The sequence below is a fragment of the Jaculus jaculus genome, chromosome 10 (assembly GCF_020740685.1).
Source record: "Jaculus jaculus isolate mJacJac1 chromosome 10, mJacJac1.mat.Y.cur, whole genome shotgun sequence".
Classification (NCBI taxonomy): Eukaryota; Metazoa; Chordata; class Mammalia; order Rodentia; family Dipodidae; genus Jaculus; species Jaculus jaculus.
In genome coordinates, this window is record NC_059111.1 from 11639867 (window position 1) to 11654642 (window position 14776).

Genomic DNA, 14776 nt, shown 5'->3' on the forward strand with positions numbered 1-14776 from the left:
GTTCCACTGCCTTAACCCCTGTAGTATTTGCTGCTGTGTCTCTAGCATTCATCTAAGGCCTGTCATAATCATAGGGCATAAAATTTAAGAACTGCAAATATGAAAAGCCGGGCGTGGAGGCACACAGCTTTAATCCCAGCATTCGGGAGGCAGAGGTAGGATGATCTCTGTGACTTTGTGGCCACCCTGAGACTACATAGTGAATTCTACGTCAGCTTCGGCTAAAGCAAAGCCCTGTCTACTACCCTACTTTTTCTTGGAGGCTGTCTTCTTGTATAGTATTAGAAATTCCAAACAGTTCCCTAGAAATTTCAAGATTCTTAGACCATTTTCAAAAGTGTCATATTTCAGTTTTTTCAGGGATTATGTTTATTTTACCTTTGTGGTAATGTTTGTTTATTTTATTTTTTATTTTTCGAGCTAGTTTCTTGCTATGACCCAGGCTGACCTGGAATTCACTAGTCTCACGGTGGCCTCAAACTCATGGTAGTCCTCCTGTCTGTGCCTCCTGAGTGCTGGGACTAAATTAAAGTTGTGGGCCTGCAAGGACCTCTAGCCACTGCCAGAAAACTCGACACATGTGCCACATTGTGCATATGGCTTTACGTGGGTAATTGAACATGGGTCGTTAGGTTTTGCAGGCAAGCACCTTAACCAATAAGCCATCTCTCCAAATCTGTTTTTTTTTCTTTCATTTTTCTTTTTTAATTTTACTTATTTATTTATTTGAAAGCGACAGACACAGATAGAAAGACAGAGGGAGAGAGAGAGAATGGGCGCTCCAGGGCTTCCAGCCTCTGCAAACGAACTCCAGACGCGTGCGCCCCCTTGTTCATCTGGCTAACGTGGGACCTGGGAAACCGAGCCTCGAACCGGGGTCCTTAGGCTTTACAGGCAAGCGCTTAACCGCTAAGCCATCTCTCCAGCCCTCAATTTTTCACAGTTCTTATGTCTTTAAATTTTTTTTCTAATGGGAGCTGGAGAGATGGCTCAGCAGTTAAATGCACTTGCTTTCAAAACCTAACAGCCTGGGTTTGATTCCCTAGTACTCAAGTTAAACCAGGTGCATAAAGTGGCGCATGTGTCTGGAGTTGGTTTGCAATGTCAGGAAGCCCTGGTGTGCCCATGTGCTGTCTCTGTTTCTCTGTAATTCTTTCTCTCTTTCAAATAAATAAGATATTAAAAAAGTGTATATGCTTGTTCATGTGTGCAGTATTCATGTATATGTGTGTGGAGGTGTGTGCACATGTATGTATTGTGTATGCAGAGGCCAGAGATGGAAATCGGGTATCTTCCTCCGCTGTTCTTTATCTTATTATTTTGAGACAGGGTCTCATGAACCTAGAACTCCCAGTTCTGGCTGAACTGTTTAGCCAGCAAGCCCTGGATATCCCATCTTCACCTCCCCAGATCCAGGATGGCAGGCTTATGTTATCATACCCAGTTGTTTTCTGAGGTAGGGTCTCGCTCTAGCCCAAACTGACCTGGAATTCACTATGTACTCTCAGAATGGCCTTGAATTCACAGTGGTCCTCCTTCCTCTGTCTACCGAATGCTGGGATTAAAGGTATGTGCCAGCACAACCGGCTAACGCCCAGTTTTTATGTGGGTGCTGGAGGTCTGAGCGCAGGTCCTTCTGCTAGTGTGGCAGACACTTCATACACTGAGTCTTCGCCCCGACCCAGGGCCTCCAGCCACATAAACGATCTCCAGACACATGCACCACCTTGTGCATCTATCTGGCTTACGTGGTTCCTGGAGAATTGGACCTGGGTCCTTAGGCTTCTTGGGCAAACGCTTTAACTGCTAAGCCATCTCTCCAGCTCACATTTTTGGTTTTGATTTTGTTTTCTTTTGAGACAGGACTCATAATCGCAGGTTGCCTACAGATATATTTTTTAATTTAATTTATTTATTTGCAAGTAGAGAAAGAGAGAGAGAAGAGAGACAGAGAGAAAATAGGCATATGAGGGCCTCTAGTCACTGCAAACGAACTCCAGATGCATGTGTCCCCTTGTGCATCTGGCTTACATGGGTCCCGGGGAATCAAACCTGGGTCCTTTGGCTTCATAGGCAAGTGCCTTAACCGCTAAGCCATTTCTCCAGTCCCACACTGTTGTTTTTTAACTTCTACCTTTTATTTATCCTGTAAAAATAATATGTAGGTAGACTTGACATTTGCTAATAAACAGCAATGCATTGGTGTTGACAATAAGCCCTCTACTTAGGTAATGGATATACACCTTAGTTCTGCAGCTAAATGACAGGCTAAGGTGCACGCCTCCCTTTCCCAAAATCCAGTTACTGGTTAGGTGTTGACCTAATACAGCTCTGCTCTCCTAGGATGACAGCTTTTCTTACTCCTGGGTCCTGATTTGTTGACACTGTCTTGAAGGAATGGGTGGGAAACGGTGTTTGCTTCTTTTTCTCCTTAGATGTAGGAGGATGTTACAAATCCTTTTATATTAGTGGAGTAAACAAGAACAAACTCTCTGACTTTATCCTAAGTAGTATGCCTACATGGTATCTGTTGATTGCCCCGTTGCCTAGATGATACAGTCCCCATAAGCCAAGGGATAGTAGAGATACTTTAATTGCCCTTTTAATATTTCCTTACCTCCTTTTTAGGCCAATCTCTATTCCATATGGTGTGAAGCCCTGGTGTTTGTCAATACAATTCCATAAGAAAAATGAAGTGTTATCATATATCCAGGAGGTAGGTCTTCCTTAGTGTCTAATTAAAAAAAAATATGCATATATATTTACTTGAGGCAGACAGTGTGAGTGAGTATGGGTGCGTCAGGGCCTCCTGCCACTGTAAAAAACTAGATACATGCACCACTTTGTGCATCTGGCTTTATGTGGATACTGAGGAATCAAACCTTGGCCATAAGGGTTTGCAAGCAGGCACCTTTAACCATTGAGCCATTTCTCGAGCCTATTGTCCAATTTAAAATATATATGTATTTATTTTGAAGCAAAGAGAGATAGAAGAGAGAGAGGGGGAGAGAATGGGTTCATCAGGGCCTTTAGCTACTATAAACAAATTCCAAATGTATGTGTCACTTTGTGTATCTGGCTTTATATGGGCACCGGAGATTCTAACTTGGGTTGCTAAGCTATGCAGGCAAGCACCTTAACCCCTGAGCCATCTCTCCAGTTCCCCCAATTTTTTTTTTTTCAAGGAAGGGTCTCACTATAGCCCAGGCTGACCTGGAATTCACTTTAGTCCAAGGCTGGCCTCAAACTCACAGTTATTCTCCTATGCTTGCTTTCCAAGTGCTGGGATTAAAGGTGTGCACTACCATCCCTGGCTCATTGTCCAAATTTTGATAGGGCAAACATTTCTCATTTTGTCTCCATAAGTGTTTTACTGGGAAGTAGGAGAGGCCACAGAACTGTGTGTTAGATCATGATTTCCAACCTGGGGTTTGTTAAGGGTGATGTAATTTCTCCAGACTCAAGTGATAAGGTTGAGTCCTTTCTGAGAAATGTTTCCTCTGGCTGCAGTCTTAGCCACCCCCACTTCCTGAAGTTGCATTTTCCCTAGTTCTGCTTGCTTGATTCTCTTTTTCTTAATCATAAGACCTTTCTTCTCAATAGCAGAGTGACAAGGAATCTATACGCTCCTTGTAGCAGGGACTGGTCCTATTAGAAGCCTTAAAGCTTTTGCTCGGTCATGTTTTGTGTTACTGATAACTCAAGCAGCAAGAAGAACGAGGGTGTGGGCACAGCGGAGCCGCAGCGTGGATCAGCGCTAGGCCAGTACTGTACTGATTGCGGGAGGACTGCCTCTGGCAGTGGCAGTGACAGAAGAAATGAGTCTTTCAGGAAGGGGAAACTAGTTCTAGGGAGTGCCAGTTAAGACTCACCGTAGAACCTCAGAGCAGTCGCAAATAGTGTGCTCTCCCCTGGGGAAAGTGAGTGGGAATTGACTTTCTAGGTCCAGTATCACATGGTTAGAAATACAATTGAGCCTATTTGTCTTGACCGTTGTGGGTTGATAGCCGCCCAGGAAGGGTCTTTCTGTGGGGATTTTATTTCAGGCTGTCTCCTTGCCTGTATTGTTTCCTTTAACAGCTTTTTAAATTTTCTTTTTCCAGCAATGATGTTGTCCTCTGGACATGCACTGACCAAGGTGGCAGGTCTGAGGACATAGCTGAAGCTGAAAACAGGAAAGCTGGGGGCAAGGAAGAGCCTTGAATCTCGTGGTGGGCCGTTGACTCTAAGATGTCCTTGAGCAGTGGAGCCTCCGGAGGGAAAGGAGTGGATGCAAACCCGGTTGAGACGTACGACAGTGGGGATGAATGGGACATTGGAGTAGGGAATCTCATCATTGACCTGGACGCCGATCTGGAAAAGGACCAGCAGAAACTGGAAATGTCAGGCTCAAAGGAGGTGGGGATACCAGCTCCCAATGCTGTGGCCACACTACCAGACAACATCAAGTTTGTGACCCCAGTGCCAGGTCCTCAAGGGAAGGAAGGCAAATCAAAATCCAAAAGGAATAAGAGTGGCAAAGACACTAGCAAACCCACTCCAGGGACTTCCTTGTTCACTCCGAGTGAGGGGACAGCAAGCAAGAAAGAGGTGCAGGGCCGCTCAGGAGATGGTGCCAATGCAGGAGGCCTGGTTGCTGCCGTTGCTCCCAAGGGCTCAGAGAAGGCGGCTAAGGCCTCCCGCAGTGCCGCGGGCTCCAGGAAGGAGAAGGAGAACAGCTCATCTAAGAGCAAGAAGGAGAGAAGCGAAGGAGTGGGTGCTTGTTCAGAAAAGGATCCTGGGGTCCTCCAGCCAGTTGCCTTGGGAGGACGGGGTGGTCAGTATGATGCAAATTCAGGGATGGACACAGGAACTGTGGAGCCACTTGGGAGTATAGCTATTGAGCCTGGGGCAGCGCTCAATCCTTTGGGAGCTAAGCCGGAGCCAGAGGAAGGGGAGAATGAGTGTCGCCCGCTAAAGAAAGTCAAGTCCGAAAAGGTAAGAGGTGGCCAGATCTAGCCAGGCCAGAACTACCCTGGACTCACTGCCAAATGCTGTGTGCACTCTGTGGGAGGCTCATTAGATTGTGGGTAATGACCAATTACAAGGTCAGAGCAGCTGGTAATGATAATGTGGTTTTGTTCCAAATTAAAGGATTCCCTTCAGACTGGTTTGCAGCAAGCCTGGACGTCTTGGAATAGGATCTGTTTTTTTGGGGTCAGCTACTTGTTAGAATGAATTCTCCTGCACTTTCTTATTGTTTCCCTTCACACACTTGTTGCTAGAGGCTGGCATTAAATCTTTATGTGATTTCCAGCTCGGCTCACACATTTCATTATCAGTGACATAATTGTTGATAAATTTAATGGGCTTTTGGTTTTACGTATAAGTAGAGTGCTGTTCTAAATGAGATAAGTGGTGCTGCTGGGTCTCTGGCAAAACAAAGGGTTAGTTATGTTTCACGGCATAGTTACCAAATGTCCTTTGCCTTTTCTAGGCTAGTAGGCAAGGGGCAGCAGGTACTAACTGTTACGCTGTGCTCAATCAGGCCTCAGGAGTTACTGTTGTTATGAAAATTTGGCCTAGAAAGAGTCTTTGGCCCCTGAAAGTGTTGCTCTCTGCCAGTTATCTCCTGCAACTATTGGAAATCAAAGTCTCCTGGTGGTTTTATAGCTGCCAAATAGTGTAATGATACCTTGCCTTCTGCTTGACTTGGAAAGATAGGTGTCTACAGCCCCAGGGGGATTAGACATGAGTCCCTCCCTCTGGGAAAATGACCTTAGTGGATGTTTCAGGAAATGAGGCCTGTAGGCTTTACAGAGTGGCGAGCCTCGGGTCAGCTCAGGTTGCCTTCAACTCGAGCAGTTTATGACTTCCTACAAAGCAGCTGGCCTGGTAATGAACTGTTCTTTGGCTCTTGATTTTCTGCTTTGCTCTGCTCACTCTATGTTTTCAGCTGATCACAGCAGATGCAGCATAAATTGATTTCTCTGTAATTACATCAGCTGCAGCAGGGAATACCTATTTCCATATGTAAGTGTTAATAAATAAAGGCTGGCTGTATGCGTTCGGGTGGTGGTGCCCTCCTATTGCCTGGATTTTAGTGGTGGCTTGTGCTTTCTTTGCTGTATTTGGTTCTTCGCCTCTGGCGCATCTGTAGCTTTTAGCAACATCTGGGCATCTCTGGTAGTAGGGCTGTGAATACCCTCCACTTAGAACTCGATGGCTGATTCCCTTTCACCAGTGGCAGCTGCCAGAGAGGCTGCCTGTGCTTAGGTGGCAGATGCTATAGTCCACCTCGGTGGAGTCAAACTCCAGCTGGTTACTGGCATGGCTCATCCAGTGCTGGCTGTGATTTACCATTTTCTCTGGGGTGCAGATGGATAATACTGTTTTAAAGAGGCCTGGGAGTACCAGGAGTTCCTGCTTCTATTCCAGACCCAGTACACTGTTCCCTGCGTCTGGCTGCAGGAAACTCTTGCCGTATATCCATGTTAAAATCATTGTTTCCCTGTGCTGATGAGTACTTCTGAGGGTATCCTCCTCCTCCTCCTCCTCCTTATTTTGAGTACTTGATGTTGCAATCTTATTGTAGTCTGGGTGAAAGGGTTGTCACTTAGCTTCATATAAGATGTAGCCTTCAATGTCCATGGTTGTCTCCAGTAAAGAGTGGACCTGTTTTCTCTCAAATACGTGGCCTGGTTGGGTGGCTGTCCTTCACATTATTGCGCTAAAGCTTGCTATACATTTAGCTAAGAATGTACATTGGTACCAGGGAATTTTGCTCCTTAATAATGTCACGGTGATAGAGTTTTATCTCCTGCAGAATGAGAATGGGAAAAAGGAGAGAGTTGGTGCTTCTGATCTTGGAACAAAGAAACAATTTCTGAGAAGTACTTTGAGAAGCAGAAAATTTGTCATGCAGTCCTGTGTTGCTATAAGCAAGAGTCTGCTGTCATAATTCTTTTTTCTTTTTCTTTCCTTTGTTTTGTTTTTCTTTTTGGAGGCAAAGTCTTGTTATGTAGCTCTGTTTGGTCTGGACTTACTATTGTTACCATGAACTTCCAGTGCTCCTCCCGCCTGTTCCCTACATGCTAGGATTGCCCGTGTTGCCACACTGCCCAGCTGAGTGCGCTTTTTTTAAAAAAAATTTATTTATTTGAGAGAGAGAGGGAGGAAAGGAGGAAGGGAGGGAGGAAGAGGTAGATAGAATGGGTGTGCCAGGACCTTCAGCCCTTGTAAACGAACTCCAGATGCATGCACCACCTTGTGTATCTGATTTACATGGTTCCTGGGGAATTGAACCTGGGTCCTTTGGTTTCACAGGCAAACGCCTTAACCGCTAAGCCATCTCTCCAGCACCTGAGTCTCCTTTTTTATTTGGTTTTTCAAAGTAGGGTCTCACTCTAGCCCAGGCTGACCTGGAATTCACTATATAGTCTCAGGGTGGCCTCGAACTCACAGTAATCCTCCTACCTCTGCCTCCTGAGTGCTGGGATTAAAGGCGTGCGCCACCACGCCCAGTACTGAGTTTGCTTTTTAAATTTCTACCCCTGTGCCCTTTTGGACACACTCGTTCAGAGGTACTTTAGCATATTGCCTTTGATCTTGAAAAAATTATTTCGAAGTTACTAGGGTTGATCTGGCTGTAGTGGTGCTCATGTCTTTAATCCCAGCACTTAGAAGCAGAGATAGGAGGATTGCTGTGAGTTTGAGGTCAGTCTGAGACTACATAGTGAATGCTAGGCCAACCTGGGCTAGGATGAGACCCTACCTCAAAAAAAAGAAAAAGAAAAAGAACAAAAGGGAAAGGGCTGGGCATGGCCAGTGCTTGGCCAGCATGCATGAGGCTTGACCCCTAGCACCACCCCCACAGATGTTAAAGAAAACGTTAGGACCTTCGGCAGAGCAGCCGCGTTGCAGCACCGAGAGCACCAGGGTGAAGGCACACTAGGTGCCCGTGATGAGCAACCCTATACTTACAAGCAAACCTCTTGTAAAAGGGTTTTTATTGCTTTTCTGAAGTATGAGTTTATGGATCAGGAATGTAGCTGCGTTGGTAAGGGTGCTTGCCTAGCATGGATAAGGCCCTGGGTTCAATTCCCTGCCCCACATGAACTGGGTGTGGTAGCCCATGCATGTAATCCCAGGAGGATTAGAAATTCCTTTGAGCTCAAGGCCAGCTTGGGCTACATGTTTCCCTGAGTCAACACAAAACAAGAAATGTGGACTTGACAGCCACATAATTAGCCTGGAATGTCTTCTTTGTAGGGACAGCCAGCAGAGCCGGACAGCAAAGCTCGTGGCTTCTGTGGTCTAGAAGGCATAAGCTGAACTGGGAGCGAGCAAGAAGAAGGGAAACTCAGAAAACTTGGAAAATGTCTTTTTAAAAAATCATTTTTATTACCAGGCCTAGTGACGCACACCTTTAATCCCAGCATTTGGGAGGCAGAGGTAAGAGGATCGCCGTGAGTTCAAGGTCAGCCTGAGACTACAGAGTGAATTCCAGGTCAACCTGGGCTAGAGGGAGACACTACCTTGGAAAACAAGCCCCTCAAAATCATTTTTATTTATTTGCAAGTGGACATAGAGAGAAAGGAAATATGGGCACACCAGGGCCTCTTGCTGCTGCAAACAAACTCCAGATATGTGTGTCACTTTGTATGACTAGCTTTACCTGGGAATCAGGAAATTGAACCCCAGCCTTCAGCTTTGCAAGCAAGTGCCTTTAACCACAGAACTATCTCCTCAACCACATACAAATCCTTGTTTTTAGATATTATTTATTTATTTGAGACAGAGAAAAGAAAGGTTGGGGGCGGGAGAGAGAGAGAGAAGGCACCAGGGCCTCTTGCCACTGCAAATGAACCCCAATGCGAGTGTCACTTTATGCATCTGGCTTTACGTGGGTACTGGGGAATCGAACCTAGACTAGCAGGCTTTGCGAGCAAGTGCCTTAGCCCCTGAGTGAACGCTCTAGCCCTGCCGTGTTTGTTTTGTTTTGTTTTGTTTTGTTTGAGGTAAGGTCTCGCTGTAGTCCTGGCTGGCCTGGCATTCACTCTGCAATCTCAGACTAGCCTCAAACTCATGGTGATCCTCTTACCTCTGCCTCCCGAGTGCTGGGATCAAAGGCCTGTGCCACCATACCTGACCTGTTTTTATTTTTTTGCTTACTTTTTCTAGGCAGGGTCTCACTGTAGACCAGGCTGACCTGGAACTCACTCTAGAGTTACCTCAGTGTCCCAACTGCTGGGATTAAAGGAGTGTGTCACTATGCCGGGCAGAAAATGTCTTGGCTAGAGTACCCACCACCCCATTTGGAAATTGAGGAAACAGGAAAGCCTGTCACAACTTGGCTACTAGCTCATGAGGAAGAGTTCAGTGTTCAAAACCCTCCTCAGAACCTTCTCTCCCATCAAAATAAGTGTCTCAGGATGTGGCCCAGGAATTTCCTGTCCTTTCCTTCACGGAGCCCATTTGCGCTGCAGCACACCTTTCTGGAAGGGCTCCCTGCTCTGCTTCCTAGAGTTCTAGGAGAGACAGGAGATGGCTCCTAGCCACTGCTGCTGCTGCCCTGAGTTGTTGAGCACCCCTGCCTCCTACTTCCTGCCAGCTCAGGAGGTGGGGAGAGACATGTTGAGGAATAAACAAGATCCACCCTTCTGGCTCTTGCCTGCTCCCTTGCCTTTGGTTTGATTGACAGGTTGTTAAGTTAGGGATGGAAGGGGAGATAGGGAGAGGGAAGACACCTGTCTCAGTGTCCTAAGCTCAGTGCTTTTTCCACCACTCTGACAGGCAAGAAAAAAGGGATTCACAAGCTAGAGAGAGCACTGATCTTCTGTGCTGACTGTCAGGGCTTATGTCCATGAATTGAAGGTGAGGCTTTATTTATTCATTTACTTATTTTCAAGTCATATAAGGTATAAGATACCCAGTAGGCTCTAGTGACTAAGGGGTATAAAATTTCGTAACTTGATGCTTCCTTGGCTTCTCCTTATATTTGAGAGAAAGAGAGAGAGAGAGAGAGAGAGAGAGAGAGAACGAGTGTGCTATGGTCTCCAGCCACCGCAAATGAATTCCAGATGCACACATGGCACCTTGTGCATCTGGCTTTATGTGGGTACTGGGGAAATGAACTTGGGTCCTTTGGCTTTGCAGGCAAGCACCTTAACATCTAAGCCCAGCAGCTGCTTTTAATCACAAGTGGAAGCCAGGCGTGGTGACGCATACCTTTAATCCCAGCACTCAGGAGGCAGAAGTAGGAGGATCACCGTGAGTTCAAGGCTACCCTGAGACTACCTAGTGAATTCCAGGTCAGCCTGGGCTAGACTGAGACCCTACCTTGGGAAAAAACAAAACAAAACAACAACAAAAATAATCACAAGTGGTGGGCTGGAGAGATGGCTCAGCGGTTAAGGCTCTTGCCTGTAAAGGCTAACACCTGGGATTCTCTTCACCAGCACCCATGTAAAACAAGATGCACAAAATGGTGCATGTATCTAGAGTTCATTAGCAGTGGCAAAAGGCCCTGGCACACCCTTTCTCATTCTCTCTCGCTCTTTTTCCTTGTAAATAGATAAAATATTTAAAATTACAAGTGGCTCCCAATGTCAACCTTGTAAAGAACTTTACTGAGGTTCTCCTCAATGTATACAAGTATCTGGAGAGACTTATGGAAATGCAGCTTTCTGGGCTTTTGTCCTGAAGGGTGGTGGTGGAGATTGTGATCATAGTATATTGTTTGTATTTATGGAAGAACAGAAGTTTCAAAAAAAGAAAGAAGGGCTGGAGGGATGGTTTAGCAGTTAAAGAAGTTTGCCTGCAAAGCCAAAGGACCCAGGTTAGAGTCCCCAGAACTCACATTAGCCAAATGCACTAGGGGACACACGTGTCTGGAGTTTGTTTGCAGTGGCTGGAGGCCCTGGCATGCCCATTCTCTCTCTCTCTCTTTCTCTATCTAATAAATAAATAAAACATTAAAAAAAGAAGGTGCTCTGCAGATAGGTCAGTGGTTAAAGGTGCCTACTTGCAAAACTTGATGGTCTGTATTCAATTCTCCAGTACTAACCATGTATGGTGGTGCACGCCTTTAATCCCAGCACTGGGGAGGCTGAGGTAGGAGGATACTATGAGTTCAAGGCCATCCTGAGATTATATAGAGAATTCCAGGTCAACCTGAGCTAGAGTGAGACCCTACCTTGAAAAACCAAAAAAAAAATTTTTTTTTAAAATAACAGCCTTCTTAATGTAAATTTCAGAGAAATCTTAGGTATGATTTAGTGATTGAGTGTTCTCTGTAGCCAAACTATCTGAGCTTGTACCTCATTGCTCACTTACGAACTGAGTGGTCATGACCAAGTTATTTATTCTGTTCCATTTGGCTCATCTGAAAAATAAAATAGTGTACACATAGAGGTTACAAGAATGCCTAGCACATAGGAAGCATTCAGTAAATACTAGAAAAATACAATTTGAGTTGAAATATGTCTCAGTTTTCCTTCAGTAATATTGGCTGAACTATAGCAGCATTCTATGGTACAAGAAGCCCAGTGTGGCAGATAGATGCGTCGGCTAGGTTTCTGCTCATACCTGGCCTGGGAAATTTATTTGCACGCTGGTGATAAGTTATAAAGCTCCTGGTATCAGAGTTGGAGGGGCAAAATCAAAAAATTGGCTTCAGAAGATATTGAAGCATTGTTGTTGACTTTCAGATTTTCTGTGAATTGAGTGGGTTGTTTTTTTGGCCACACCCCGGAGTGGCGTTGAGTCTGTTGGATGGCCGTTGCCGCCGCTTAGCTGGCATATGCAATCCCGGGGCAAAGCATAGAAGAGCAGGAAGTGTTTTTATTGCTGCACAAGAGTGCATAGAAAAGTCGTAGTCCTTAATTCTCCTCCCCTGATGTGAACTTGTGTTTTTGCCATTTGGGTAGAAGAGCTTTTACCAGCAGAGCTGGCCCGGGGAGGCAGCAGGCTTGGGCTTTCAGGCGGGAGGTGGCAATGACATGCACAGCTGAGATCCTGCCACTGCTGACTGCCTGAGCCCTCCTCTCTGTGGTTTTCTCTCTTCAAGCCATGCTTGAGTAACCTGCCTCCAGAGCTGCTGACAGGGCCGTGTTCAGAGGCCTTGGAAATTACACTGTTCATTTCCTTATCATCCCATGACCTACAGCGCAGAGCCTTCTGGTGCAGGAGCAAGGCAGAAAAAATCCAGACGGCTCCTAGCCAGCGTGTGTCAAGAGCTACAAAGAAGGAAATTGGACTTGCTCACTTAAAAACCATGGGGTTAGGCTTTGATTTTTGGTTCCTGCAGAGAGCTATTTGTGTGTGGGAGCATGTTTTATCTCTGTGTACTTGTGCAGAATGAGCCTGTACATGGCAGAGCTATGGAGGAGGAGTGTCTGAAGTACAGAGCAGGGGAAAGATTGCTTTTCTCTGCAGTTAATTTCCCAGTTGTGCCATTGGGATGGGCTCGGAAGCATTAGCATCAGGAAGGTGCCAGACCGTATTAATATTTTAAAGTATATTTCTCTCGGTTCACTTTAGCCATGGATGAGAGCACCCATACTAGAAGTGTCCCTAGCTGGCTGAGGTAACATTTTTTAACAAATCCCTTTCCCTAAAGTTACTCATCCTAGATGACATTGACATAATCAATGCGTATGCTATCTTAGAGAAATAGTTCTTTTGAAATGGATGGAGGATAGTGTGACAGAAAAAAATGAGGGAGGAGAAAAGAGGAATTAGAACACTTTAAGGTTTTCTTTTCTTTCTTTCTTTCTTTTTTTTTTTTTTTTTGGTTTTTGAGGTAGGTCTCATTGTAGCTCAGGCTGACCTATGTAGTCTCAGGGTGACCTCTAACTCATGGTGAACCTCCTACCTCTGCCTCCTGAGTGCTGGGATTAAGCCACCACACCTGGCTCATTTTAAGGTTTTCTACTTATAAGACAAAATTCTATTAATTTTAAGACCCTATCTTTGTTTGGGAATTGGTGTTATAGAACAGTCTTTGTTTTTGTTTATAGGGTTAGATTGAAAAAGTAAAATACACATGGTAAAAGGTTCTTGTAAAGTCTACATACATTCTGTCCTTACATTTAAAAATTATTTTATTTTATGTCATTTGTGAGCAAGTGAGTGCGCATGTGAGAGAGAATAGGCATGTGCCACCTTATGCATCTGGCTTACGTGGGTCCTGGTGAATCGAACCTGGGTCCTTTGGCTAAGCAGGTGAGCACCTTATCTTCTAAGCCATCCCTCTGGCCTTCCTTACACGTTTTTGTTATTGAACCGCCAGTGCCCTAATGTCACTGGTATCTTTGCTTCTTGAAATGTAAATAGAAGTGGGAGAGAGGGAGGGAGAGAAGAATCAAGGGAGGAAGAAATTTCTCAGCTTTTAGACCCTGAATTTGTGGGGTTTTGGTTTGGTTTTCAGGGCAAGGTCTCCCCAGCCAGGCCAACCTGGGACTCATGCTGTAACCCTAGGCTGGCCTCACGTTTATGGCAGTCCCCCATCGCAGTGTTGGAACGAATGGTGTGTACCACCGCACTCAGACCTGAATGTGTTTTCGTTGTTGTTGTTTCGAGGTATGGTCTCACGCTAGACCAGGCTGACATGGAATTCACTATATAGTCTCAAAGTGGCCTCGAACTCACAGTGATCCTCCTACCTCTGCCTCCTGAGTGCTGTGATTAAAGGCGTGCACCACCACACCAGGCCCTGGATATGTTTTTAAGCCCTAAGTGTCGTTCTTGTTGAAAGCACTTTGTAGAGAAGTGTTTTCACATGAAGTGATAGCTAAGGTGAGAAGGGATTACTTTTTCCCCTTCTAATAAAGCAGCCAGCCCTACACCATTAGCGTCAGCACCTTCTGAGAATTTGTCAAAAACTCCAGTCTCAGACTGCAAGAGAGACTTGTGCTTGAGACATAGCAGTTTATGCTTTACCATGAGCTCTTCTGCAAGGTGTGCAGTTTGTAAATTGTTAGTCCAGCACTTGGTAAGCTGATGGCTCAGGACTACATAGTTTTAAAAATACTTTAGTTATTTATTTGAGTGGGGGCGGTTAGATAGACAGATATTGCGGCATGCCAGGGCCTCTAGCCACTGCAAACGAACTCCAGACATATGCACCACCTTGTGTATCTGGCTTTTGTGTGTGTTGGGCATAGAACCTGGTTCTTTGGCTTTGCATGCAAGTATTTTAACCACTAAGCCATCTCTCCAGCCCAGAATTGCATATTTAAGGTAAACCAAGACTATATCGTGAGACTCTGTCTCCAAAACAAATGCTAACAAAACCCCAAGCCATTAGAGTATCGGTCCTCCTAAAAGTAAAATTCACCCAAAACTATAAGGAGTAAAAAGTAATCCTGAGCAATAAATGTGATTTTTGTTTTGTTTTAAATATATTTTATTTATTTTATTAGAGAGAGAATGGGCATGCCAAGGCCTCCAGCCACTGAAAATGAACTCCAGATGCATGTGGCCCCTTGTGCATCTAGCTTACGTGGGTCCTGGAGAGTTGAACCAGTATCCTTTGGCTTTGTAGGCAAACACCTTAACTGCTAAGCCATGTCTCCAGCCCTTGTGTTTTGTTTTTTGATGTAGGGTCTCACTGTAGCCCAGGCTGATCTCAAGCTCACTCTATATAGGTCCAGGCTGGCCTTGAATTCATGGTGATCCTCCTACCTCTGCTTCCTGAGTGCTCATATTAAAGGCATGTGCCACCATGCCCATTGAGTACTTGCAAATTTTTAAATTTGCTGTCTATCTAAATTGCCTTTTCTTTTTCTCTTTT

The 14776-nt window shown here is 45.2% G+C and overlaps 1 protein-coding gene across 2 annotated transcripts in view; it reads left to right on the forward strand.

Moving 5' to 3' along the window:
* Positions 1–14776, forward strand: part of Znf609 (zinc finger protein 609) — a 147906-nt gene that overhangs the window by 30465 nt on the left and 102665 nt on the right. The window contains exons 2-3 of one of the 2 annotated variants that reach the window (XM_045161085.1): positions 2629–2716; positions 4104–4977. In XM_045161085.1, the coding sequence (XP_045017020.1) occupies positions 4231–4977 (747 nt within the window). In that variant the 5' untranslated portion in view covers positions 2629–2716; positions 4104–4230. The remainder of the gene's footprint in view (positions 1–2628; positions 2717–4103; positions 4978–14776) is intronic. The other variant, XM_045161086.1, reaches the window with a different exon arrangement.